General features: G+C 59.0%; 1 protein-coding gene across 3 annotated transcripts; it reads right to left on the bottom strand.

The window, feature by feature from the left end:
• Positions 1-562: 562 nt before the first annotated feature.
• Positions 563-24,070, bottom strand: LDB1 (LIM domain binding 1). 3 transcript variants are annotated; one of them, XM_030276251.4, is made up of 11 exons: positions 23,832-24,070; positions 4,545-4,647; positions 3,911-3,955; positions 3,613-3,688; positions 3,294-3,396; positions 2,918-3,090; positions 2,553-2,675; positions 2,298-2,381; positions 1,877-2,000; positions 1,287-1,435; positions 563-929 (listed from the first exon to the last, which is right to left on the bottom strand). In XM_030276251.4, exons 1-11 carry the CDS (start codon positions 23,854-23,856, stop codon positions 699-701), a joined length of 1,236 nt encoding a protein of 411 aa, XP_030132111.1. In that variant the 5' UTR covers positions 23,857-24,070; the 3' UTR covers positions 563-698. The 3 variants fall into 3 exon arrangements, with proteins under 3 accessions (XP_030132111.1, XP_030132112.1, XP_072787290.1); XM_030276252.4 differs by having other exon boundaries at positions 1,293-1,435; XM_072931189.1 differs by lacking the exon at positions 23,832-24,070 and adding an exon at positions 13,711-13,730.
• Positions 24,071-27,232: the final 3,162 nt, after the last annotated feature.

Here is a 27,232-nt window from a genome sequence, read left to right as displayed (position 1 = left end):
GTCCTCCGTGCCCCCCCAGACCCCACCACGCACTTCCTATATACAAGAGTCCCCCCATGGCTGTGCTGCGCTCTCGCTCTGGGGAGCGAGGGGAAGGGGACGGTGCAGGAGAGTGGGAAAATGCAACGGGGCTCTATCCTCAACGCCATCCCAGCACTGCAGAATCTGACCCCGGCAGGAGGAAACTCCGTGCAGAGCCCGAGGCACAGGGAAGGCTTTCCATCACTGCCCCTCCCAGCCAGCCCCACTGCAAGTGGCTGCTCAGCAAACACCAGCCATAGGGCCCAGGGAGGAGGAGGGTCTCTGCACTGTGCCAGGCCCCAACACATGGCATCTGGTAACGCCAGCCGCTGCCAACACCTCCCCACTAATTCCCCCTCGCTCGGCAGGGAGGGGTTGGGCATGTTGGGACAGGGATGAGAAGCTCTCTGGGCAAGAAGCAGAAAAGAAGAGCGAAGGGGGAATAATGAAGCTACAGCCCCGGAAACCCACCCCTGCCCTGGGGTCCGTCAGGGAGGCAGGCGTGGGGTGCGGGGAGGCGGCGGGGGTGACGGCTGGGGTGCGCACCCCGGGCCGTGCACCCCATCATTCACGCGGCGCTGATCCGCCCCCGGTACCTCGCCGCTTCCCAGTCACTCTCCGTTGCAAATGTACAGGTAGATTGGTTGGGACTGAGTCCACGGGGCGGCGGGGGACCGTTACTGCGACGCCTGCGACGTGGGGTTCTCTGACTTGCTCTCCTGGCTGGAGGGCGGTTTGCTGTTCCAGGGGCTGTTGGCCCCCAGCGCCGGCGAGTTGTTGAAGCTGTCCTCATCGTCGATGCCGTTGGCGGCGTCAAACTGCGTGTTCTCCAGCCGGGTGATGAGGCGCTCGTCCTCGTCCCCAAACTCCCCCCCCATCAGCGTGGGCTCGCCTACCACCATCACATCCTGAAAGGGGAGACGGTCCCGAAACATAATCGAGGTGGGGGGAGCCTGGGCCGCTAGACCCCCCTCTCATCAGCACAGCCCCTTTCCCCAGCTGTAGGGCCACTTCCTCATCTCCGCTGCAGAACCTGAGTTTGGGCACTGAGTGGGGCAAACACATCCTCACTCCCTTGAAGGAGAGCAAAGGGACTCAGGGAAGGCAGCTGGGACACGCCCTCCTTCTTTTTTCCCATCGCATGGGCAGAACTGGGGTGGCTCAGATAGGTAGTCCCTGGGGGATTCCCCCTAGCAGCTCCCAGGGGCAGAGAACCCTCCCCTCCATCCCAGAGCAGGAAGAGAGAATGGAAACGGGATGCTTACAGGTACCTGACTGGACAGGGCAAAGGTGCTGGCTGGGCTCTTCTTCTTGCTGTTGCTGTTGTTGGTGTTTCCCCCACCAGAGCTCATGGTGCTGCCCCCGGACATCTTCCTTTTCCGGCGCTTGCTGGGCTGCTGCCGTGCTGGCTCGGCTGGTGAAGGATGGAGACATACATGGTCAGTCCCAACAAGAGGAAGCCGGTGCCCCTCCAGGCCCTTTTATGCAAACCCTACTTCTTCAAGGAACACATTCCCCCTCCAGGCTGTATCACCACCCTCCTCACCTCCACAGCTTTGCTGTCTCCCAGACCAGAGGACAGGTGAGGGGGCAGGAACATTTCCATCCCTGATTTGCTTTCTGCAAGCAGCTGGCAGCCTCGAGGCAGGGAGCACTGGCTGCCCGCAGCCCTGCTCTGCTCCACTGGGAAGGCAGACCAGCATAGAAAGCAGCCAAATGCCTGGTTCACCACCCCCAGCCTTATAAAACAAAGCCAAGAACAGCTCTGGGGCTGGGAGAAGCCTGCACCAAGGGCAGGGCCTGAGCAGGCAGTCCCAGAGACCCCAGGCAGCACAGCAGGCAGTGTGAGACTCACCGGGCGGAGCGACCATCCGCTGCCACTTCTGGAAGAGGCAAGTCTTGAGGCAGTCTCGGGGACTGAGGCTGTAGGTCTTGTGCCGTGACATGAGCTCCTGCATTGGTTCTAGGATTACACAGAGCTGCAAGAACAAACCCTGGGTTAGACTGCAATGCTCTGAGACCCAGCAAAATGGAGACCCCATAACCCTAACACCTCTACAGGCAGGCATCTGTGCTGCAACTACCCAAGCCATGCTGTAAATTTATGGGATTTGGCAGACCCACTGCCCCATAGCTCTCTACACCCCCCCCCACAAGATCCCTTTCACAAAGCCAGCCTTGCAGCCTACCCACACTCCCGGCCAACCAAGCATCAGACAGCTGAGAGCACAAGACATGGCAGAGCTGCAACCCTCCTCCCCTCACTCTACACTTACTCGGAGGTAGTTGAGTGTGGAGTTTGAGAGCCCACAGCGTGTGATGTTCTTGGATAACTGGTCCAGCATCTGGGGATCCTGTGCCTAGGAGCAAGAGGGACAGAAAGCTCAGCTGCATCCAGGCTGGGAACAGCCCTCCCATGCCCTGGCCTGTGATGCATGACTGGGTTGAGGTCCCCCACCTGCACAGCACCCTGAGGAGCTCAGCAGCCCTGTGTTGTTCATGCCCAGGGGAGCTCCTGGAGCTGTACTCACATGCATGGCAAGGATGCTGCGGGGAATAAGTTCTCGATGCTGGCGGATGCTGAAATGCCACGTCTTTATCCTCATCATGTCATCAAACATGAACTCCAGGTAGAGCCGCCCCTCCACACACACCTGGGCGGGAAGAGCACAGAGTCAGGCACAGGCTGCCACAGCTTTCCCCAGCCCAGATCCCCTGGGAACCCACTGCTGCACACTGGAACACACTCACAGTGGCTTGCCTCTGCCTCTCATGAATCTCAGCAGAAGCGATAACCACAAGCCCAAAATGCACAGTCCCGTGGGACTGTAGCCAGCAAGAGGGCACAAAAAACCAAGGCAGGAAGGGCAGCAGAAGCTGCAGGTGCAGGCAGTACCTGGGTGAACATGGGCTTGCCGTGCTGGGTGACCATGGTGCACTGGTCACAGTCCAGCGAGACAAAGTTGTTGTGGAAGGATTCCTTGGGGTGCTTGAGCACGTAGTACAGCTCTGTGGCTCCCCCTTCAAAGATGCTGCGGAAGTAACGGGGAATCAGAGTCCGGCCAATCGCTGCAGCAGGAGAAAGAGGAAAATAAGGTCAGTAAACCCAGCTCATCCAGATGTTCCTTGGAATGTACATGATGACGGTCCCCCCATACCTTCTGGATGGAAACAGCTGAGCTCTGACACCCTACCCACATCCCCCATAGCACACAACTGTCTCCTGCTGAAGGGCAATGCCCTTAGGAAGGAGGGCTCAAGCTGGTACTCACTGTATCTCTTTGGTCCATCCTCCAAGCAGAAAGTGATTGTTAACATGGCATCATCCTCAAAGAACTCTGTAGTGAAGGCATCCCACCACAGATTGTCACATTCCTGGGAATGGCAGAAAGATGCTATGTTATGGGGAGGAGAGAGAGACAGACAGACACTGGCTGCCAGGCACGGCAGCCATGTGCTCAACCAACAGAAGACTGCGCTCGGAGATGGGGGTGATAAGCCCTGTCCCACAGCCACATGTGGGAGAAGGTGGTGAGGGCCCCCACTGCCAAAATATGGCCCTGGCCAACCCTCACCCTCCCAGGTGCCTACCTCTGTCCAGTTCTGCAGCCGCTTGTTGAGCTCAAATATCCTGTAGTCGGTCTGGTTCCCGTACGGCGTGTGCCTCCTGCCCAGAGAGCACAGCAAGCCATCAGAGGGGAAGGCAGCCACAGGGTGTGGAGGGGTCCTGAGCCCACAGGGGGAACACATACAGCCACTCCAGGGCTGGCAGAGTCTGAGCAATCCTCCCAAAAGCCCCAGCCAGCCAGCATGCTGGCCCTGATGTGGCACCCCCACCACAGGCACCAGCTCCCCCCAGGCAGGGCTCACACCAGCCCCCCATGCTTACCCGATTCCAGGCTCCAGGTACGTCGGTGGGTACATAGGAGTAGGTCTAGCAGTGAAAAGAAATGCAGGCACGTCAGTGCTAGCAGGGATCTCCCTGCTCACCACAGCTCCTACTTCCCTGGCTACAGCAGGCAGTCAGGCTCACTGGAGCTGAGTGACTACCCACAGTGCAGACTGTACTCTGGCTGCCAATATTTGATAGCCTCATGGGGCGAGCTGTAGCCCGAAACTGGGCTCTGATCCCACATCATTGGCTCCTCCACTCCTGAGACCTAGCCAACTGCTCCTTGGGGACATACCCAGCTCCTCTGCAGCAGTGACTGGTGCCAGGCAGCAAAGGCACTGAAGAAGGGGCTGTTTTGGCAGGAGCTGGGAGGGCTCCTTGTCATCCCAGGGGCTTGGTCAAGCAAAGGCCTGACAGAGGTCAGGACCTGGAGGCTTCCTTCATTCCAAATATCACTTATTTTCAACCCACTAACACTGTGCCTGCTCCAATTCCCTCTTTGCTCTTGTGCTAACTGAACTCCATGCACTGCAGCCTCTGTTTGCTTCTGGGAAGCATAACACAGAGACCCTGGGGTGCAAACTGCAGAGTGTCCTTGACATTGCAGAGCCCTCCCTGGGCCCCAGCTCACCCCACATCTCGATCCAGCATGGTGCCTGGGTGGAAGGGAGGGAAGGCGTTGCCGTTCGGGGGCTCCTTTGGCGAGTACAGCTTGAACGACTTAGAGGAACAGCCTGGAGAGAGAGAGGGGACATGGGTCAGTCGGGGGCACCCTGTGAGGAGAGATCTGCTGCTGCTGCAAGGAGGAGGAGGAAGAGAAGGAAGAGGAGGAAGAGGAGGAAGAGGAGGAAGAGGAGGAAGAGGAGGCATAAGGATGCACCAGTCAAACCTCCATCAGCACAGCCCCATCCCTCCTCTTCTTCCCCCCTGATGTCAGCCTACTTGCTTCATCCCACATACAGGTCCAGGCCTCCCCTGTGCAGGATGGAACTCACAGGGTCAAGGCTGAACTCTCAGGATCAGCAGCCAGAGGGGCCCAACCGCATCCCAAGGGTTTCTCACTGGTACCCAGAGTTTGTCAGTTCTCAGCTAGCTGGGCTCTGAGGATGTGCCCGAGGGGGACAGTCCAGCTGGTGAGCCTGAAGAGGAGCTGGCTGGGCCCTAACCCTCCCTCCCACACTGCTCCTAATCCCACTGACCAACCCCGGAATCACACAGGATCTTTTTGCTGACCTTTCTATCGTCATGGTGACGGGTGAATAATTGCCCAGAGGGATGGATGGCGGGTCCCCAGGCAGCCACCATCTGCCGCTCAGGCAGGCCAGTGGCCACCCGGATCCAGGCGGACAGAGAGATCCCACACACCAGCCCCCAGCTGTGATCAAACCACCCCAAAGCCTCACTGCCCACCACAGCACCAGGGCAAAGGACAAAGAGCCCATAGATGGGGATGGGTGTGATGGGGTCTGCAACGGAGCACATACTGTGTGAAACCAGCACACTTCCTGAAAACAACCTGGGGCCCCAGAATAGAAGACATAAGGTTTGCCAGGCAGAGCCAGCAGCAAGGGGCTCCCACGCTCACCAGCCCACTCCCAGCACAAGGGCAGGTTCCGGGAGCAGCGGCTGCTGGCAGGACCCGGCACGCTGCGCCAGGATGCTGCTGAGGCACGCGGCTCCCTCCCGGCGGGCAGGCGGGCGGGCAGACGGGCTGACCTGGATGGGCGCAGCAGCGGGCGAGCTGCCAGGCAGCTCCGGCTCCACCGGCTCAGCCGGCCCCGCCGCGCACAGACACGTCTGCCCGTCCCGCCGCAGGCTGGGCCCGGAGCCGGCCGGGGCCAAGGCGGGGTCCCCATCGGCTGCACACAGCCCCGGGAACACCAACTGCCAGGATTGCCACTGCAGAAAGCAAACCCAGCAGGGGAAGGAAGCGTCCCAGAGGCGCCAGACACACCACTGCACCCCTAGGTTCCACTCCACGGCCTCACTGTGCAGAAGGGCGCCGGGCAGGATTGGAGCAGCAGCTCGACCACGATGGATACAAGAGGGGAGTAAGAAACATCAGAGTCAAGAAAAGCAGTGCCATCAGCTCAGGGACCCAAGATGTCCAGCTTGTTGCAACAAAGAGCTCGTTAGCCAACAGAGGTGAATAACCAAGGCATCACCTTCACCCCTGCCGAGCCATCTGGGACCCCAAGTCAGCAGTCACAGGGATTGCACACACTGCTGAGCAAGGGCTGGTCAAAAATAGAAGGGGTCACCTCCCAAGCATTAAATCCAACTTGCAACGGGGGAAATAAGTGTTTTATTTTTTGATTTTCTGGGGGCCTTTTCACCACGTTTCCCCACAGCAGCTGAACCCAGCTCCTCTCCAGCACTCAGCAGGATCTCCAGTCCTGTGGGGCTGGAGCCAGCCCAGCCACTCAGCTGTGGCTCACCGTTCCCACTCCTGCCCGCCTGCGGTGAGGATAAGTGGGACATGGCACAATTTCTCATATGGCTGCTAACAGTGTCAGCCCCTTGCTCTTACTGAATGTTTTCATAGATAAAACAAGTTTTGATAGGGAGTTCGGTGCTAGTCAGTTGCTGCTGCAGAGGGGTTTTGCTTTCTGCTTTATCCACATCAACTTCTGCCTAACAGGCAATAATTCAGTCCAAACTGTACTAGAAACACAGCATTTCTATTTCCTCCATTCTGTTGTTATACAACATGACAGTGAACCATGTTCAGCACATAGGAAACTTCCGAAAACTCCCAAACTTCTGTTGAAAACAAACAATTTCATTAGGCAGAGACAGAAGTGGCTGAAGCACTGCTGGTCATCATGTCCTGAGGGGCAGAAAAAAATCAGACCCAGCAGGTCTCATCCTTCAATTCTGTTTTTATTCACTGATGAGACATAGGAAGACTAAATTCCCAAGGCTTCTTGTTGTCCTCAGTCCCCATCTTGTTTTTCAGGATGCAGGAAGGTCTCCTGGGGTGGTGAGACCAGGGAGACATATCACTCTCCATCCATTGTGCTTCTCATGCTCTTCCCTAGCTCCCTGCTGCTGGAGGTGGGACAGCAGATGAGCCAGGCCATCACTTCTACCCAAGGCTCCACTTCCATCCTGGGGCTTTCCCAGCAGGTTAATATGCAGACACACTGCTTTTGGAGCTCTGAGTGACCTGTGTCAGGATCTAGAGGAGCGGAGAGAAGCCTGTTATGTGACCTCAGCAAGACTGGCATCCTAAGTATTATTTTTAATGCAGCGTAAAATATGTCACTGGATGCAGTGGTTTGAAATAACACTAAAAATAGCCTCAGGATTTGATACAAGCTGTCCAAATACTGCATTCACTGTAGACACACTGCACACATTACATGCAGTAATACAATTACTTTACAGCAGCAGGAACAATACTTTACTCACACATAGGTCATGATGCCTGGTGTGGGACATCCCTCCATCACCACCTCTTTTCTTCATACTGCCCCAGCTGCCTACAAGCCCTGTCCAGCCAGGTGCAGTGACACTGACACGCAGGATGTGGCCCATCCCAAGTGCCTGGCCCTAGCTACTCTTTCTGCACACTCCTGCTCTGCCTCCTGCTTTGAGCACAGGACAGGTGATGCAGGCAGGCTTCGTGCAAACAGGGATGCTGCTTGGTGGCTGAGCATGCAATGCCCCTGTGGAACACAAGGCAACATGAGATGCTTCCTGTGACCGCTCAAAGGTGCTGGCTCAGTGACACAAAAACATTCAGCAAGGGAAAAAACCAGGCTGACGCTGCAGCTGCTGATCTACCGGCCCAGGCAGGTCTGGGCAAACAGCGCAGTGCTTGTGGCCAGGTGGGTGGCTCCATGGCTCCTCTTCAGTGTGGAGGCGTGGGAGAAGGGAAGCCCAGGAAGGGATCTCACAGCTCAGCATCCTCGGCCGAGGCCAGGTCCACAGACCTGCTGCAAAAGCGTGGGCAAGTAAACAGCTCCAGGTGGGCGACTGCCCAGGGAACAGAAAGCAGGTGCTCTGCCCGTCACTCATATACAGCCCAGCACTGCCCAACCCTCCACGTGCCTTCTCCTTTGCTGTTCCTGCTTGTGAACTATCAGCCCTATGAGGAAAGCTGGTACACTTCTGGTGCACTCTCTGGTGGGTTTGCTGGAACAGGAATGATTCACATCCCAGCCAAGTTCACAGAGCTGAGGAACATCAGATTTCCCAAGGCACCAAAAGAACGGTGGACACCTCACAGAGCCAACACAGCCAGGAGATAGCAGGGTACTGTGAGTCGAAACCAGCACCATGGAGCAGCCTGCCTGGGCAGGGGACATGGAAGGCAGGGAGAAAAGCCCTGCCTGAGCTCCCATAACTTCAGTTCATCATCAAATAGCAAAGAACTGCTCTTTGATGGACAAAGGCAAAGCAGCATCATCTTGTTCCTCCTATACCTGTGGCTGCTGGCAGGAATTGGTGCCCTGCTACCAGACAAGAGCCACCCCTGTCTGGGCAGCCAGTGTGCTCTCTGTGTAACCAGCAAAGCTCACCAACAAGGAAGAGGCTAAAAACATAAATGATGAAAAAAAATGAAGAAGTGGGGTTTGAAAGGGGCAGCAGGGTTACAGCTCAGCCGGAGAGTGTCCTGCTCCTCCCAGCAGCCCAGGAAGAAAAGAGGCCAGCCTTCGCTAAAGGCAGCCGGTGCTTCCCGGAATGCTCCATGCCTGTTTCCTGGCTGCCTAACGAGGCTTTAAAGTGTAAATAGAGGCATTGTTTCGTAGGGCTGCCTCGATGGGGTGTAGGCGCCCTGATAGCGGGAAGAAATACATCTTCCCAGGCCAGTACCACTGGCATGAGGGTGCTATCTGGGACTAGGTGCAGGGCAGCTTCTCAAATAATTCACGTGGTTTTGCCCAGTGACAGTGCCTGGTGTCTAGGAAGTTGGCAGGGCTGGGAGGCAAACACAAAGTACTCAGAGTGACTGGGACAGGCAGAGGCACATGGAGCAGACCACTGTCTGCCCCCACAAGCCTGCCTTCACCTCTTCTTTCTCCTTTTCTTTGGAATAGAGGGGATTCGGAGAGGCCAGCTGCAAGCCCTGATGCTGTTGTTAAGCCCACAGGAGCCCAGGTGGAACCCACCAAGACACGGCCTGAGACATTATCAGTGGCAATATCAATTTGCAGAAAGCCCGTTTGCTTTAAAGTTGCACAACTGGTGAAGCAGAAGCTCCCATGAGACTGGACTCTCCAGGGAAGACGAGGTACAACTTTTGGAGGAGACCATGTGCCACGGACTCAGTGACATCCAGAGGCTGACCCCAACCAGGACACTGCCTGGTCCTGACCTGTCAGAAGGCAAAACCTGCATCACCACTGCATGCAATCCAGCTGCATGCAGGGATTTACTCTCTCACTTTTCCCAAGCTGCACAGAGCTCATGTGGACCACAAGCTGCCTCCCTGCCCACACCACACCGCGTGCATGGTGTCCCAGCCCCAGATCACATCCTGCAATATTAGTGCAAAAGTCCTCCCCATTAGCACACAAAGCATCTGAACCCAAGGGTGCTCTTCTCTGCAGATTGGGTCACAAGTTTAGGGGGACAGCCAGAGACGGGATAATTACCTGCAGCTAATTATTACAAAGTGACAATCTTGATGCAGGATGCAAAGCAGTGCCATCTGAAAGCATCAGGTGAGGAGAACCTGGCTGGGATGTGGATTTGCAGGTCAGGGCTCAGCGTAATCCCCACAGGCCCAGCTCTGCCAGGGTCCAGGGTCTCCCAGGAAGGCATCCTCTGGAGCTGGACATTCAGCTGGGGCCCCAGGGAACTGCACTGCCCTGCAGTACCTAGGGACAGCAGGAGTCTCCCCTTTCCCATTTTCTTCCTTAGATGATTCAGACATGTAAATGGGGAATTCTTCAGGAGGAAAAAAGGGAGAAAAGCACACCCTGCCAATTGCAAAACAGCCAGAAAATTGAATCACGTCCGCGGCTGCAAGCCCCAGATGCAATCCCACAGATAACCCAGTTTCAGCTCCACTACTATCAACTTACCATGAGGCAGTCATTTCCTGCAACTCTCAGGGAAATATCCCACTGTCCCTAATTACTCCTTTCAGTTCACTGTCTCAAAGATGATCCATAATCAAACGCTGTCGCTTTCAGCCTCAGAAATGCACCTTTCAAATTTTCAGACACTTTCCCTCTCTCCCAAACCCATTCACCCTGGAGCCCTGCCACCCTGCAGCGACCAGGCTCACATCCCTCCTGCAGCACGCATCCGCGCAGCACTGGCAAACAAATGAACAATGTCGTGTGGGAACCACGGGGCTGGGAAAAAAACCCTGTCAGCTTACCTAGAATAAAAGCCTCCTGACAAACTCGGATTTTCATCATCAAAGGTTTTCTAGGCTTTGTGGCAACACAGAAAAATTCAGTTACAGCTAACCATACCGATGGCCCTGCAGAACATGAAGCCAACATCCCTGCTCACAGACGCTTGCCTGCCACGCACATGGTGGCACAAAACTCCACAGCTCTGCATGGTATTGTGGGCTTGTTGCTCAGGGCAGCCCTCCACAGGGACAAGACCCGCCCGGGAGAGTCGGAGTCGAGAGCCACAGTGCAGGGAAGCAGACAGCAAGAGGCTGAGGTCTGTCCTTACACTGAGAGGAGGGGAGGCACAGCAGACCCCAGCCCCGGGCTCAGGAGGCTGTCAGCCCCACGTGGCGCATGGAGATTCGCCATCCCGGGATGCAACGCTCCCCTCGCTCCCGCCGCTGCCGGGCACGCCGGGACGCGTAGTCTCCAGAGAGGCGGCCCTGCCGCCGGCCGCCGTGCTTGCTCCATGTTGCCTCCTAGGTGGAGCCCCGCAGCCCTGGCAGCCGGCCAGCCGCCCGCTCCGGAGGGGGGATAAAAGCTGGATAACTCCCGCGGCGAGGATCCAGCTGGCCTCGCTGGGGCAGCGTGCGCCCGGGGGGAAACCATGAGGCTGGCGTGCAGCGCCTGCCACAGGGACCGGACTGCCCGTGGAGAGGAGGGACAGTGCGAGCAAGGCGGGAACCTACTCAGTGCAGCTTACAAAGCACCTCCATTGCTTCTTCGAGCTGCCAGGGCAAGGCTCTGCCCTCCTGCTCAAGCAGAACTTCTCTCTTCTCAGTACTTGGTTAAAAGGCAATATGGAAGTGGCTGAACGAGGGACACGCAGGCTGCCGGCAGCACTGGGGACAGAGCAAATGCAGTGGTTGTTGGATTCGCACCTCTGCACAGGCAGCACATGCTGCCACTGGTGCCAGCCCTTTGGACAACCAGTGCAGGATGGGGCCAAAACTACAGGAAGCAAAAGGACATGGTACGGTCAAGCACACCTGCCTAGTGCTCCTGAAGGCATGAGGAACCCAGCCCCAGGGAAACCCTCTTACCCCAGCATCCCTGGTAACAACTCCACACGACAACAGCAACCCACGGGGCAGCAAACCTCATGCGGCAAGCGTGACAACCCACAAACACACACACAGAGCAAACAACAGCAGGAGCACCCTGTCCCCCAGATCACTCAGAGAATGGGAGGTTTCCAAGGGAGAGGGCCGGGAGAAGTGCAATCCTGTTCTGCCACCACCACATAGGACCTCAGGTTCGTATTGTTAATGCAGATGTCAAATCACACCAGTGCAGAGCTGCAAGCACATGAAAGAGGGCACACCGAGAGAGACCACTCTGGGCCAAGCACTACTGCCATCCTGCCAGCCATGGAACAGGAACGGAGTGCTGGGGCTGGACTGGTCCATATCATCCTCTGCTCCCACGTCCTGAGGAGCTGGGCAAGCTCAGGCCCTCCAGCTATTGCTGCTCTCTGAAAAGAAGCTGAAAGTGGCTCCAGGTCCCCAGCCTAGGGCACCTTTGCTTCAACTGAACTTCTGTGGCTTTTCACTGTCCTTTTCCTATTTTACATGGATTGTGACCTGCTCCTGGTGAGAGGAAAAGTCACCAAACAGCAGCAAAACCTTTGTGTCACCAAACCTTCCAGCACCAGCCTATTCCCCTTAGATCACAAGTTTTCCACTTTGAGGCAACACAACTTTATGTCATTCTGCTCAGCACTACTCAGTCTTTAAGCGCTGCTCAGATCGCTGGGATTTCTACAGCATCGGGAGTGGAAAAACCATATTCAGTTCTATTTCAGTGAAAACCTTAATTTCCCCACAATGAGAACACTCCAAAACCTAAGGCTTTAAAGGAACAAGGACACTGATATTTACCCACACTTGCAACCGTAGCAGTAAGAACCAATAGATACCTGACCAGCACTGGAGGAGTCGCTGCAAACCTGCTCAGACAAGGTGCTATGGAAAGCACGTGGAGAACAACTGGGAAGACCCTGGGACAGGGCACTTGTTCTCACACCTGCCTGGCCCAGCCTCGAGCAGGCTCAGACCCTCCTGGTGAGAAGAAAGCAGGTGACGGTTTGCAGTGTGGGGTAAGTGCACACTGTGTGCCCCCAGAAGGTGACTCCCTGTTAACCCCACAGCCTTGGAACCCCTCGCTCACACCTCACCCTGAGAGCGGCTGACACCTCTGGTTTTGGCTCCTGCTGCAGCACTGGCTTTGGCTAGGGATGGCAGTGGCTCAGCAGGTTCCTGCCAGCTGAGGCTGCAGGGATGGGATTGGGGGCTGCCCAAGCCAAGGGAGCCCCAGTAGTGCTTATCACCCATCCCGAGCAGGCGGGCTGGCAGGGACTAGTAGTCCAGACACCCGAGATCAGGGCAGCCTACCACAGCAGGCTCTACCAAAGGGGCCCCAGGAAAACACCAGCCAAGCTAAGACACCCCTCCACAGCCCTGGCATCCATGCTGACTCCTAAACTGGAGCTGCTGGGTCTAACCCACTCCTGAGGATGCTGTGCTCACCCTCAGCTTGGTCTCCACTTCTGGCTGCCCCAGGTCAAGCCAGTGCTTTATCTGCCAGGGAGAATGAGCCCCCTGTGACCATGGCCCCCTGTGTTTGGTCACCCAGCAAGGCAGCTTTTGAAAGATGAGCAGCCCTCATGTGTTTGCACCCCTTGGATCTTTTATTCCCTTTGCACCCGTGGAGGCTGGTGGGACCCTCTGAGCTGTAAGCAAGGATGAAGTTGCAGCAAGCAGTGAGGTGCAGCAGGTGAGCAGCCCCAAGCGCCGGGCACTGGCCCCATAAACCCAGTGACAGCACAGGCAGGGGGACCAGGAGGGTGTGGGGCAGCTGTCAAGGGGCTTCGGCAGGGAAAAGAACCCGGAGAAGAACAAAGGGAGCTACGGACTGGGATGAAGCAGGGCACAGCAGGGCATGGGGGCTGCTGGCAGCACCCCACCAGGCTGGGGGTGACTCTCCAAAAGCCAATAGATGGTGGAAAGAAAGGGGAGCCAGGGGAAGGGAGGAACACCATAGGCAGGGAGGGAGAGGACAGACAAGAGAGCTGGAGGGGAGGGAACGAGCTGAGGGGCCAAGGATGCACTGAGCAGCTGGGGAGGGATGAGGGACAGGAGAACTGGGTAAGGATGGAGAGGGAAGCCGAGGAGGGAGAGGGGAGCTGGGGACAGGGAGAGCCGTGCCGGGGGAACAGAGAGCGGGTAGGGGGCTGCCGCGGGGACCCCGGGCCGTACGAGGCCCCGGTGGGGAGCGGCGGCGCGGTGCGGCCGCGCACAACTTCGCAGACGCGGGGGCGGCGCAGGCGGGACCCCGGCCCTCACCTCCGCCGCCCGAGCGGGGCCGCCACCGGGGCGGGGGGGGACCGGGAAACTTGCGCGGGGGGGGAAGGGGGCGCGGGGGGGCGGGGTGACTCACGGCGCGGCGGCGGGCGGGGGTCCGGCGGCGGCGCGGCGGCGGCGGGCGGGCGGCGCGGGGCCGCCGCGGGGCGGGGCGGGCGGGGCGCGGGGCGGGGCGGGGGCGCTTCCTTTGTCTGCGCCGCGGCCGGGACCACAATGGCTGCGGCGGCGGCGGCGGGGCCCGCTCCCCCCGCACCGGCTCCCCCGCCCCGCGCCGCCCGGGGGCCCACGGGCCCGGGCTGACGCCCGAAAGGGGGTCCCCGCAGAGCTGCCCCCCGGCCCCGCGCCGGTACAGGCACTCCCCGGGATGGGGATGAGGGAGCCGTGTCCCGCCGAGGAGCTCGGCACCGGCAAGGGCAAGGATTCCTTCCCTACTGCGAAAGTTTGAATAAAAATAGACCTTTTCCCGAGCTTCGTTTTGGGGTGTCTGAAGTTTTTTCAGGATTTTTTGGTTTTCTTTTTGAAACTTGTTTCCCTTTCCCCCAGTTTCGGACGAGAAAAGAAAAATACAAGCAGTTTGTTTGGGAGGGTGGGATGAGAAACAAAATGTTCCAATTTGCAATTGCCATCATACTCCCAGAGTCTCCTTTCCTTGATAAAACTGCAACCTCTTCCAGTTAGAAGATTTTACAAAAAACTCCATTATGAAAATTTCCGTTATAAAAAAACTTCCAAGTTTCCCATTCCCCTTCTGCCCCATATCTGCCTCTTGCAGCTTCTGCTCCTGCCCTGGCAAGTCAGCCTGGCACAGACCTCTGCTGCCAGCCCAGCCGGCAAGCCCATGGCCTCAACACACACACACACACACACACACACACACACACACACACACACACACACACACACACACACACACACACACACACGTGTGCTGCTACAGCTCACCCTGCACACAAGGGCTGGTGTTCACGCCGCCGATGGGCTGGCGTGCACTTGCATGCCTTCCCAAAGGCCTCCCGGCACAGCCCCGGCTGGGTGTGCACCCATGCCTGGGGCACGCACACCCTCCCACATCGCCCTGCTTGCAGGGCCAGGCGCGCACCCAATCCCCTCCCCAAGCCTTGGGGTAATGCAGGTACAACCAGTTGGATCCTGCCAAGCACACTTGCTTCCCCGCATCCCCCCTCCACCCAACAGAGCAGACATGGCGGGTTTAAAACCTCATCCACAAGTTCTTGGGGATTTCCTCCCCTCTGTGCTTGTGTACCCCCAAAGCCCTGCACTTGAAGACTGGGGGCAGCCCTCTGCTCCCCAGGCATGTTGCTGTCTCAGACCAGTACTGAAGAGTAAGAGGCAGCCTCCTCTTACTCCTGTCCCTCACACTCATCAGCTGAGCAAGGCTCCAACCCTGTCCTGCTCCACATCGCACCAACATAATTTCCCCTTCCTCTTGCAGACCACCCTGAAGTATCATTTTCCACAGCCACATAGCTAAATATACCAAAATTCTTTGTAAACCCTAGATTTACAGAGAGAAAAACTCACTGTAAACCCAAAAACCTCTGTGACATCCTCCTCTGTGAAAGGCACATGCAGCTGGAGGTACCCATGCCTTGATAACTGGGCACAGGGATGCTGCGAGTGCCCCAGCATGATGGCCCTTTACTGCCTTGTCCTCCTGCCAGCCCAAATCTTGTGGCACTGGGTGAGATGGAGCTGCAGTATGCTGACCCCCACCATCATTAGGCCAAAAAAAGTGCTGGCTGCAATGCTGGTGACAGCTACAGGGTGGCACAGCCCTCCTGGCCAAGACTGCCATTAAACACAGTCCACCTGCACCCCATTCCCACTCCAAGGCACAAAGACACACATGGCACAACCAGCCACCACACTGCTACTGCAAAATACTGCAAAACTGTGAAAAAAGGGGCATTTTGTCCCCATATTAGAGACTCCTGGCACCAGTGCCATGGCCAGGGGATAAGAAAGCAGCCTCCATTCATCCCCAGGCCCCGTAGCCTGGCCCAGTGCATCCACAGCAAACATGCCTGGAGCAATTTATCCCGGGGCTCAGCAGCCCTCCGGGACTGCTCACGTGTCCCTGCTCAGCTCTGACGACAGCGCTGGACTGGTCCACGTGGCTGCAGCAGCCCCAGCTGTTTATGGTTATAGCCGAGTTAATAATTAAATAGATGCTGGATGGAGAGCAGAAGGGCTGGGATGCAGCTGGGAAGCGTGTGTGGCAGCAACGGTGTGGGGGAGCCCCTTCCTCACAAAGTGCTCATGCCCACACTGTGAGGGGAGCAGAGGGCTACCCAGTTTTTGTGGTAGGGCACTACATCCCCCAGATCACAGCCTCCACTCTCCCCCTAGCAAGGGCCCCATGCCTGCCTGGTCTCCCCAAAGCCCAGCCCTGATCCAACACCCGGTACAGGTCTGAGCCCAGGAGCTGGCAGCAGCTCAGCAGCAGGAGTGAGCACAGGACACATCCCAGGCAAACGGGTGGGAAGAGCCCGGTGGGGACCAGTGTAGCCAGGGGATGTCGAGGTCTCTGATCCCTGTGGCTATGGCTTGGTGTGCCTGCAGAGTGTGCCTGAGGGATCCCAGGCGAGCAGGGCAGGAGGCAGGGCATGCTCATACTGACACCCGGCCGGGGCCCTGGCAAGCGCAGGCGTAGAGCAAGGACGCAGACACGCGCTTACATAAAAAATAATAATAAAAATCTGCTAGCTCTGCAAACAGTACAGCCTTCACTGGGAGATGGACTGGTCTGGCACTTCCAAACCTCACGGACTTGTCCAAACAGCAGCCAGACCTGGGCACCATTGCATGTATGCAGACGCAGCCTGCAGCACAGCATGCATACTGGAGCCCCCCCTTTCCAGAACACAAGAGCCAATCCCTCAAATCCTACCATCCTTCAAACAGAAATATGCTTTGTTTCCCTGTTTCTCAAGGAGGGGCTTCTCTCCTCCCTAAAGCTATGCATGACCAGATAAAAAGGGAGTTCTGGAGCAGGAGGGGCCCCCATTTTTGGCTAGAGAAGCCACAGATCCATCTCTCCAGAGGAGGTTTGGGGGAGGCTGGAAACTACACTGTGAGTCATGCCAGGCAGGCAGCAGATCCTGGGGGCTCCTGGGATTAACCCTTCAAAACCAGAACCACTTCCAGACACCCAGAGGCAGAAATAAAGCCAAGGGGCTGGGGAAAAGCTGCCAGAGCAGGATGAGAAGTTACAGGGCCACATCTTGAGCATCCTGCATAGGACAGAGGAATCAATCTGAGTATGTGAGCAGTGGACAAGCAGCAACCAAGTGCACGCATTGGCGCCTGTCCTCTCCAAAACAATAGGATGTGGAGAAAGGTAACAGCGGGGTGCAGAACCCTGGAGTGCATGAGGTTCATATGGGGTGTCCACCCTCACATCACACCTTGTTCTGGTGTCGTGGGTCAATCTCATGACCACTGGGCTGCCTACAGGCTCCAAGGGGAAGGTGCAGTCCACAAGCAAGCTTTGACACATCCTGCTAGAATGGGGTTTCCCCATGGCACCAGCACCAGAGAAATGCCCCACAGCGTTCCTGTGTTGTCCCTGAGATGCCAAAATGCACATCCTGCAAGACCTCAGCCCCAGGATGACCACCCACAGCAGTGAGCCCCAGTTCCCCTGCAGAAGCCCAGGGTCAGCCTGCCAGAGCTGCAGGGTTTTAAGGCTCCTCCAAAGCCTCCAGGTGGATTCTCTCATGTTACAAGAATGGTTCGTTTTACAGCCCCTTTCCTGGCCTGGGAACCCACAGCAGGGAGGGGGTGACGTGCAGCATGGCTGCACAGCCCCAGCATCCTGTGCCTGACCTCTGTCCCCCAAGAAGACCATCAACCTTCCAAGGGACAGGCATTGCTGCTTCAAAGACAACCAAAGCAGAATCCTCAACACCTAGCCCTGCAACTACAGGAACTCAGCCCTGGTCAGAGAGCACCCTGGTGCCTGGCCCACTGTTCCCCCCGCATTCCCTCCACTCTTGTCTCTCAAGCCACAGAGGACCCTTGGCATCCATCAGAGATTTACATAGCCAGGAGCTGCCACCCACCAAACCCCCACCTACTAAGGCTGCCATCTCTCCTGGTACCCACATGTCACTGTGCCCTCCCACACTAGAAGCTCCCCTGGGAGAAGGTAAGGGACATCTTACAGGGCCACGGCTGTACATGGTTGACTCGAAGCAGGTAACTCCACCAGCTGAGCCCACCCTCTGCCACCCCCCCACACGGTGCTGCTGAACACTCCGGAGCAGCTCTCCGAATATAGCAGCATCAAATAGCTCCATCAATAATGCATTGCTTCTGCTTCCTCTCACTGCCGTGTTTTTGTTGCTAACATGCGTGTCCTTCCTGTTAGCAGCTGCCTCCTCCCCACCAGCTAGGCCAAGCAGGGACACAGCCACGGTGGGATGGTGATGGCAGCTCCCACAGCTCCAGGTCCAGTTCCTGTAGGGACTGTCACAGAGCCCCATCTATGCCACTCGGGGGCAGCCTGGGGTTCTGGGGGGGAACCCTGGCACCGTCCAAGCCTCCTGCTGCGCAGGCGCTGGCAGCAGGCAGGGCGACTCGGCATGCCGTGGCTGCCCGAAGGATTTGGCAGGGGCACCAAGCTGGGAGGAGCATAATGACATCTCCCCAGCCTCAGCAGGGAAATGCCCCTCCACAAGGACTTTTGGCAGCCTGGCACTCTCCATACCCAGGCAGCACCCCCATTCCCAACTCCATGCAATGCCACACCACATCAGGTTCCTCCAGCAGCCCCGTGTTGCCATCCCCAGCAGGGAGAGAGCTCCTGCTGCCATGCTCCTGCCTGCCCCTGCCCGCAGCTGCCCCAGGCTCACCCTGGGCCAGTCGAAGCAGGCAGGTCGGGGTGCCTGGACCTGCCCCATGCCCAGCAGAGTTGCATGCCTGCAATGCCACGAGTTGCCACGGGCTCCTAGTATGGAGGCAGGAACTGGTGTAGACAAAAGCTGGCACCCACCATCCTGCAGCTACTCACAGCAGGCAGGGGCAACCTCTGTCCTGTAAGGGAGACCCCCAGGGTGTACAAGACCGTGGCTGGAGGAGAATGCACATAGCAGAGCAGAGGTTGGTGCAATTGGCTGCTGTAGAATGTCCCAACCTGGCTTGGGCTGCAAGAACTATGTACATCCACCTAGGCTGTACTGCAGAAACCTGGCTGCATACAAACGCCTGTCCCTTGGTGTGCAGTACAGGGCCTGAGGCCCTCCCACCCCCTGTGTGCCACCCTCTCAACCATGGGTGCATCGTGGGGCACAGGCACTGTCACCTTGGTGCAGGGTAACCTCTGCTACCTGACTGTCAGTTCTATAAAGCCGGGGCAGAGAGACACCCTGAAAAAGGGGGGCTGGAGCTACATCCCACAGGGCCCCCCAAAGGAAGTAGCAATAGAGGGGTGCAGGCAGAGTGTTATCAGTGGCCCTGTGGGCAGGGCGGGTCAGGGCTGGACAGAGGCCAGCGCCTGCCACAGAGGAGATTATGTCTCGGGTTTAACGTTCATTCCCATCCATGACCTGCCCAGGAGAGAAGGGGGTGAGCTGCACTGGGAGGCTGGTCTGACAGTTTTGGAGACTCCTGAGTTCCACCAGCACCCATGCTCAAAAGGGACATCCAACAACGGTGCACAGCCCACTTTCCCACACCCCCATGAGCACGCAGCAGTGAACCTCCCAAAACCTACCAAGCATCACCCCTGCTGCAGCCACCCAAGCTCTGCCCAGCAAAGACCCTGGGAGACGGGCAGCTACTGCCACCATCCCTGCTCCAGGTGGGGCCCGGCAGCCCCCTGGCAGCCTTGCCTGCTCCCCAGCACCCTCCCCCCGGCACCAGCAGGAAACCACAGCCGCAGCCTGCGGGCAGCTGATAACGGTCACCCAGCCCCATCCTGCCTGCACCCCACCACCCGAGGAGCTGTCCCCACACCCACTGCTGCCCAGGCCCTGGGGTGCACCCACACGTGCACAACGGCAGCCCCAGGGCTCAGTGTCCCCCTGCACAGAGCTGGGGGCTCTCGCCGACAGTGCAGCTGGGGCACCAGGACACACCAACAGTTGTTGTGCATGGGCACCATGCTCCCACACCACGCAGTTCCACGCCTGGCATGTTCTAGCAACACGGATATGGCCGGAGAATCTCAGAGCAGAGTGGGGGAGGAGAGGGTGGCATGAAATCGAGTGATCTGACACAAAGGGATGGGCAAGGGACAATTGAGCTGCTTCGGCTCCTGCCCTGCCTGGGGGCACACAGTGCATTCCTGGCCACAAGGGTACCTCCCTGCACTGGAGGTCCCATCCCCCAGGGGCATGCCCTCACTCCCCAGGGAACAGCTTTCACAGCAGTTTGTGTCGAGCAGGTAACAACATTCCTGGAATAAACTTGGGGCCCAGTGCAAATACACAGTGCTGAAGCCGCTGGCATTGTTGTGGCACTAGCCCATGTAGGATTCTCCAGGCAAATCCAGGGTGAGCTCACACTGGCTCCAAGGAGCACTGTGATGGTGCATCACACCAACAACAAGACCCCTGAGGAATCCCCTCACTGAGCATCACACAGCCACAACCCATCACGACTTTGCCACAGCATGCCAGAAGTGGGCAGGACACGCAGCACACAGGGTATCCTACTGTCAGGCACTTCGCTGCTGAGGGGCACAGGGCAAGTAACATGTTTAATCCAAACATCACTAGTAACATGAAGAAAGCCTGGACTAGAGCACATCAATATGCACAATGAGGCCTCGGGACCCCTACTGCTCCCCTCGTCCCCAACAGGCCCAGGGGCACCCCAAGGTGCCAGGCACCCTGGGGGTGTTTGGGAGACAGAGCCCACACAGGTCAGGGCTGGTGGCCCCCCCGCCGCAGCACTCAGCCCGCTCGCTGCCATCCCTTTCCCAGCGCATCTGTCGCAGAAGGCATGTGGCACAGCTCGGCCTCGTGACAGTGGGGGATGCACGGCGCCAGCTCGGCAGAAGGGAGGGATACGGCAATGGGCCGTGCCCTGGCTGGATATGTCCATCCCGGGACCCAAAGCATGTGGCTTGGGAAGCTCTCCCTCCTGCCAGAGGGGTGCACAAGCTAGTTCTCTGCAAGGTGTCCCAGGGAAGGTGCTGACCTTGGGAAAGTTGCTTCCCTGCCATGAAGCTGGAGCCAGACCCGCAGGGAGGGAGAACAGCTCCACTCTGCTTTGCTCCCCTCCTCCCCCTCTGCACTGACACCATCACTACAGGGGGAAAAACAATGATAATAATAAAAATAATTAAGGAAGAAAGTGCAGAGCATGCTGGGAGAGTGAGAGGTGCCCCAGGGGTCAGGGCCCTGCTGGGGTCTGGATGCCAAGACCTGTCTGCCGGCCCTGCTCCAAGCAGCCCTGGGCACAGCACCACCGGCACCAGCACCAGACAGCTGCTGCCCCAGCCGCTGCCACCTCCTCTCTGAGCCCATTACACTCTTGCTGCTCACCTCTCCATATCTGAGGTGGGGGGCAAAACCTCCCTCAGGCCTCCACTAGCCCAGCAGCTCCTCACCATCCTCGGGCACAAGAGTGCATCGAGCTCCCAGCTGAGCAGCCTCCCTGTTCCAAAGCTCTCAGAAGAAAGGAGCAGGGAAACATCTCTGGAGAGGTGCAAGAAGAGCTGCAGTGGGACAGGATGCACCCCCAGGGATGACAAGGGGTACATCTTTCCTCTGGGAGGGCACAACTTGGAAGGGGAGCAGCCAAAACCTCCTCGGCAGCAGCTCCCAAGCAGGAAACTCCTCCAAGTTAATGCAGCCCTGAAGAGCAGCCTGGGCAGAGCGGCTCATTAAATGTTTCTGGCTGGCGGGAGGCCAGCGGCAGAGCTTGTTTTTTCTATATTCCGATAAACAGTCCGGGGAGGGGAAGGGGGAGGGGGCGCAGGCTCTCGATGTGCCACCCAGCCCCAGCGGGGGAGCGGAGGAAGATGCGGGGGGCACACGCACATTGCACGGCAACACTGCACAGCAGCTTCGTGTCCTCCCTGCCCTGGGGCAACAGGCAGGGGCGGCGTGGGGGGGACACAACACATGAAGCCATCCACAGGGATACTCCCAGCTGAGGGGTGACCCCACAGCTCCCCATCCCTGCACCGAGGGAGGACCCCCCTCTTTGCACCCACCAACATGCCGATGACATTCCCAGTGGCGTGCGGCCAGCTCCCGGGGAATAGGATGGGGCCCCAGCGCTGGGTCACACGGCCTTCGCCCCAGCGAGGCGGGACCCCCGCCAAGGCTGGGGGTTCGGGAGGGGTGCGGTGCCCTCGGTGCGGGGTGCCTGCGGGGCGGGTGCTGTGGCTGCTCGGCCTGGCTCGCAGGGAGGTTCACGTGACTTTCTGCTTGAGGAAGCAGCGCTCTGGCAGCTTCCAGTGGGAGATGGAGGAGGAGGAGGAGGAGGAGGAGGAGGATGGGGGAAGGGGCCGCCTGCCTTCATAGAAACACGGCGGCGAGGCGCAGGCAGCGCAGGGGCCGGGGGCCGCCTTGCAGGGGCACCCCTTCCCCACCCCGCTTATACAGCTGCAAATCCCTCGGCAGAGGCGGCTCCGGGGGAGGCACAGGAACCGTGTGCTGTCACAGCGCCCCACTGCCTCCAGCAGCCCCCCAGCACGGGGTTCTGGCCTGGCAGGAGGCTCTCTCGGGACCACAGCGATGCTGCCACGGGAACTGGGCTGAGGAGCGTCCCTGCTGTCCCCCCACAGGGACCCCATGTGACAGATGCCCAGGGAAATGGCAAAACCCTCTCCCCAGGGCCCCCCAAACTTGGCTCCCATCTGCTGGCCAGCACCACGGGGAGCTGCTGCTGGACAAGGTTCCAGCAGCCCTCTGAGACCCCTGCCCTGCCTTGCTTCTGGCACGGCAACATTCTGCACGCGGCAGCAAGCAATGCAGCCAGACCAGCTGCCCCAAACCTGCCCCCAAGCCCAGGCGTGCAGACAAGTATCCCTGCGGCAGCACCCTCCCAGGTGCTGAGACCTCACCAACTCATCACACCGCCTATGTAGTCCTGCCACCTTGCTAGCCCGCAGGATCCAGAATTAGGAACAAGCTCTCCAGCAGACACCCCACAATGGCCATGGCGGGAGGCCATACAGCATCCATTGCCAAGCCTCTGCAGGGACACTGTGCCTCACCCACACGGGGAGCTGTAGCACCCCACAGACCTATTGCTCTGGCCACAGAGGCACTTCGGAGACACTCTTGACAGTGCCACCTGCATGCCTGCCCAATGCCCCTGCAGCACTCTGCCAGTGGGGTCCCAGTTCCAGGCTGGTACCAGCACCCATGTGCTCTTGAGTCCCAGATCTCTTTGTCCAACACATCTCAGCATCCATGCCATAGGAATTCCAGCACCCATGCCGTGGAGTCCTAGCCTCACAGCCACATCCCAGCACCCATGCAATGGGGTTCCAATCCCACAGATAGACCCAAGCATCCATGCTCTAGGAACTCCAGCCCTTCAGCTGGATTCCAACAGTCCATACCATGGAGACCTCACACCCATGGTTGGACCCAATAGCCTCACCACAGTGACTAGGACTCCAGTCTCCACACCTTGCTGACACCCATAGCTTATCCCCAGCACCAGCACCATGCCCAAACCTCAGCAGCTACACTGAAAGCCACCTGTGTTGTATTCAGCTCCCAGCAGCCATGCCCCAGGAACCCAGCCCCATAACCAAACCCCAGCACCAGTACCACCGAGACTCCAGCACCAATGCCAGATGCCAGCATCAATGCCATGGAGACCCCAGCACCAACACCGTGAAGACTTCAGCCCCATAGCCAGATCCCAGCACCAATGCCATGCAGTCCCAGAGACCAGTACCCTGGAGAACCGATCCCCATAGCTGGACTCCACCACCAATGCCTTAAGAGATCCCATCATTAATGCCACGGAGACACCAAGGCCATGGAGACCCCAACACCAATGCCACGGAGACCCCAGTCCCGTAGCTGGAGATCTCAGCCCCAAAGCAGGACAGCAACACCAATGCAATGAGGACCCCGGCCCCACAGCCGGACCCATACACCAGTGGGGCCCCCACCCCGTAGGTGGCCCCCAGCTCCCCACCCAGCCCCGATGCCGCGGGGACCCCAGCCCAAGGGGCAGCCCCCGCCCCGCACCACTCACCAGGGCATGCACAGCCCACTGACATCTTCACATGCCTGGCCCGGCCGGGGGTCGCTGCGCGCTGCCCGGGCCACGGGGGTCTCGCATGGGCGGCGCGCCGGGGGCTCCGGCGCGGCGGGCGGCGGGTAGCGCCGCGGCCAGCGGCGGGCGGGCGGGCGCGCCGCGAATCGGCGGAGCGGCGGCGGCAGCAGCAGCGGCGGCGGCGGCGGCGGCGGCGGGGGCGCTCGGGGCGCTCGGGGCGGGGGCCGCGGCGGTGGAGCGGGAGCGGGGGCGGGGGCGGGGGCGGCTGCGCCGGCGGCGGGCGGGTGGGGGCGCCTCTGCGCGTGCGCGGGGCGTCCCGTTTCCCCCCCGCCGCGAGCGCGTGCGTGCTGCGTGCGTGCGCGCTCCCCCCCCCCCGCCTCCCCCCGGTTCGCCGCAGCTGCCGCCGCCGCGCTCGCACGCGCGCGCCCCCCCCTCGGTTCCCCCTCCCGTGAGGGGCGCGGGGATCCCGGTGTGAGACGGGGCAGTCCGCGAGGGACGGCGTGAGGGGAAGGACGAAGCGTCCCCCCTCCGCTCTGAGGAGGCTCTCGGCCCTGCCCCCTGGGCTTTGCAGCCCAGCAGCTGCAGGGGCAGCGCTCTCCCCACACACCCGTGGTGGGTGAGGGTTCTCAGGGCTGCGGGGGTTCCCGGGGGCTGACGCTTCCGTCCTCACACCCGGCCGGGGCTGCTCTTCCCCGGGCCTGAGAGAGACTCAGCTGGAGGGACGAGTGCTCAGGGACCCGCGCCCGGGTCGGCCGCTGAGCGCCCCGGTGTCCTCAGGGCAGCTTGTGGGGGTTTCCCCCGGGAGGCCGTGGGGACGAGCAGAGCAGCCGCGGCGGTTCCGCATGGAGGAGCCTGCTGCTGAAGGCTTGTGCTTTTTGGGACCTGGCCAGTGTCCCAGCCCCGGGGCACAGGGAAGACACGGCACTGTGGAGGTTTAGGTGGGAGGAAAGGGGCCAGAGAGGGCCAGAGGGCAGAAAGGAAGAGGGTTCGCAGCAGTGCTTTGCACAATCAGGGAGAGTGTGACCAGCGATTGCTGTGCCTTGTGCGCGATGGCAGAGGCTGCTAGACAGGAGGCTGGGAGCTGCTCTGGTCTGTGCTGCAGAAGAAATGTGACAGCATCCCGGTGAGGCTGGGGACCAGAGAGATGCCAGGGCAGAAGGAGCAGAGTCCCACATGGACAGGGTCTCTCTGGGGGACACCCACCCTTAGAGGATCTCATCAGGGATGCTGGCCCAGCCCCACGCAGCTCTGCTCCTGCACACCAGCTGTTGGGCTAGAGCCCAGTCTGCAAAGGCAAGCACTGTCCCTGTAGTACCCTGCCAAGATGCAGCCCCACAGTGGGAGCAGCAGTGTGCTGGGCTGAGCAAACTGCCCCAGGGAGCCAAAGCCCTCTTTTCTCTCTGTAGGGCCAACTCCAGCCCGTCTGCTCCTGCCGGGTTGGGACTCACATTCCTCTCTACTGAGTGGAGATGTCCATTAAGCATCAGATGGGCTTTTGAGCTCTTCTTTTCACGCTGTGCCTATTAGCCCTGAGCAAGCTGCCCACCCTGGGTGCTGCCTGGGCTGAAACTGGATGGCCCTGAGCAGCATCTGGCTGTGCCTGGCCAGGGAATGGTCACAACACAGAGAGGGGAGGGAGGGGAGCCAGGGATGTAGAATGCGCATTTTCCTTTCTGGCTGTTGTTTGTTTTTCTTGTAAACCAGCAGGAATGCCTGGTGTTGCCCTGAGCCAGGAGTGCATCCCTGCTGGGGATTGTACTGGGGGAGGGAGATGCCTGCAGGTGGGATTCCCTATGGTGACACTCCAGGAACCCTATGTGCAAGGAATATGGTCCCACTTTACAGGATGCACACCAGGCTAGGCTTGCTCTGTCAGAGATCAGCCTTGTTGTGCCAGAGTCCTGCTAAACACAGGGTCAGAGGGATAAGGCAGGTCACTGCATGCCCTGGATGTGCCCAGGGGAGAGGACATGACAGGAAAGGAGGGTGTGGAGCAGGATAAGGAAAGCTGCACGGCTCCAAGGGGAATATTGCTCCACATCTCTATCAGCAGGTCTCTGGGTGCCAGGTTATGGACAGCTTCTTGTCAGGCCAATGGATGAAAACACTGACTTTTCAAAAGTGACTTGTTCCTTAACCGTACCTGGGCTGCAGAGAACCTGGAGCACTTGCCCAGTTTCCCCAGCTTCCTCTGCAGTGCCAGAAGCACGTGCTGGCCTGAGGAGCCAGTTACATCCAGCAAAATCCCCCACACCCCAGCAGTGTGCTCACATTTGCACATTGCAACAGGTGTGCTCTGCAGCACTCATACATTGATCCATAGCCCTGGAGAAAGACACAGCAGCCTGCCTGCTCCTCAAACAGCATTTTGGCCAGATACAAGTGTTGGTGAGATGTGCTATGGGCTCCTGGGACAAGGAGGTGGAGGGGAGCATCTCCCCTGGACAGAGAGCGTGTTTGTGGCTAGGGAGGAGCAGCGCCTGTGAGGCAGGAAGTGATGTGTGGTGAGTGATCACGTTTTAAAGTCCCTTGTGGCAGGGGTGGAAGGAAGGAGAGCAGGATGAGGCTCCATGTGTCAGGCATAGTTCAGCCCAATGACCAGGCACACAGGGCCGAGAAAAGCAGCTCTCTCTTCTGGATCTCCAAGGGAATCTGCCCTGGGCAGGCCTGTGCTCCAGGGACTGAGGTAGAGGCAGGGACAATTACCCCCTGCCAGGCAAACTGTGCACTTCAGAGCTCCAGTGCCATGTCCACACTGCACCTGTGCTGCTGTAAGCACATCCCTGAACTCCATGAGATGATCCTACTGTCTGTCTGTAAGCCAGAAGAGCCACGGGAAGTGACAGTACCCAAAGGGACCCTGGGCTTCCTGAACAGAGGGTACCAAACAGGGCCAGGCAAAGCACCTGTGCAGACCGACATCCCTTGCTTTCCTGGGGAGCCAGGCTGGACAGCAAATCTGTCCAGCGAGGCCAGTTTGGCTCCTTCACATTTTCCAGGTGATTTTCTGTGTGCCAGCTTTGGAGAGCAGCGCAAGGCTAGGCACAAGCAGTGACTTGGGTACGGGTACCCTGCCTCGTTGCCATGCCAGGAGGCTGCGCGGCAGCTCACGGTGCCCATCCCTTCTTTCATACCCGATAGTTTATTTCATCTCCCCTGTGCCCACCACATGTGCGTGTCACACCAGCCCCACACGAGGTTCGGCTCAGTGGAGCAGCACGGCAGTGCAGCACAGGCACCTCGGGCGGAGGGGACGCTCACAGCCCGCAGCAGCTCCGTCCCTGCCCTGGGAGCGCGGGGACCGGCGGGCCGCCCGCGCACACGTGCGCACCGGAGCCGGCGGGGCGGGCTGCGCCGCCGCGGGAAAACGCGCGCCTGCC

The sequence above is a fragment of the Taeniopygia guttata genome, chromosome 6, assembly GCF_048771995.1.
Source record: "Taeniopygia guttata chromosome 6, bTaeGut7.mat, whole genome shotgun sequence".
Lineage (NCBI taxonomy): Eukaryota > Metazoa > Chordata > Aves > Passeriformes > Estrildidae > Taeniopygia > Taeniopygia guttata.
The sequence above is the reverse complement of the archived record's forward strand: the minus strand, read 5'-3'. Positions and strand labels throughout refer to the sequence as shown.

What these genes read in the sequence shown, in the direction of transcription:
- LDB1 (XM_030276251.4), bottom strand. Translation starts at nt 23,856, where the DNA reads ATGTCAGTGGGCTGTGCATGCCCTG. An exon ending in GGATGGACCAAAGAGATACA is followed by an intron (nt 3,091 to 3,293) that starts GTGAGTACCAGC and finishes CTCCTGCTGCAG; the next exon opens with CGATTGGCCGGACTCTGATT. An exon ending in GCGGATGGTCGCTCCGCCCG is followed by an intron (nt 1,436 to 1,876) that starts GTGAGTCTCACA and finishes ATCCTTCACCAG; the next exon opens with CCGAGCCAGCACGGCAGCAG.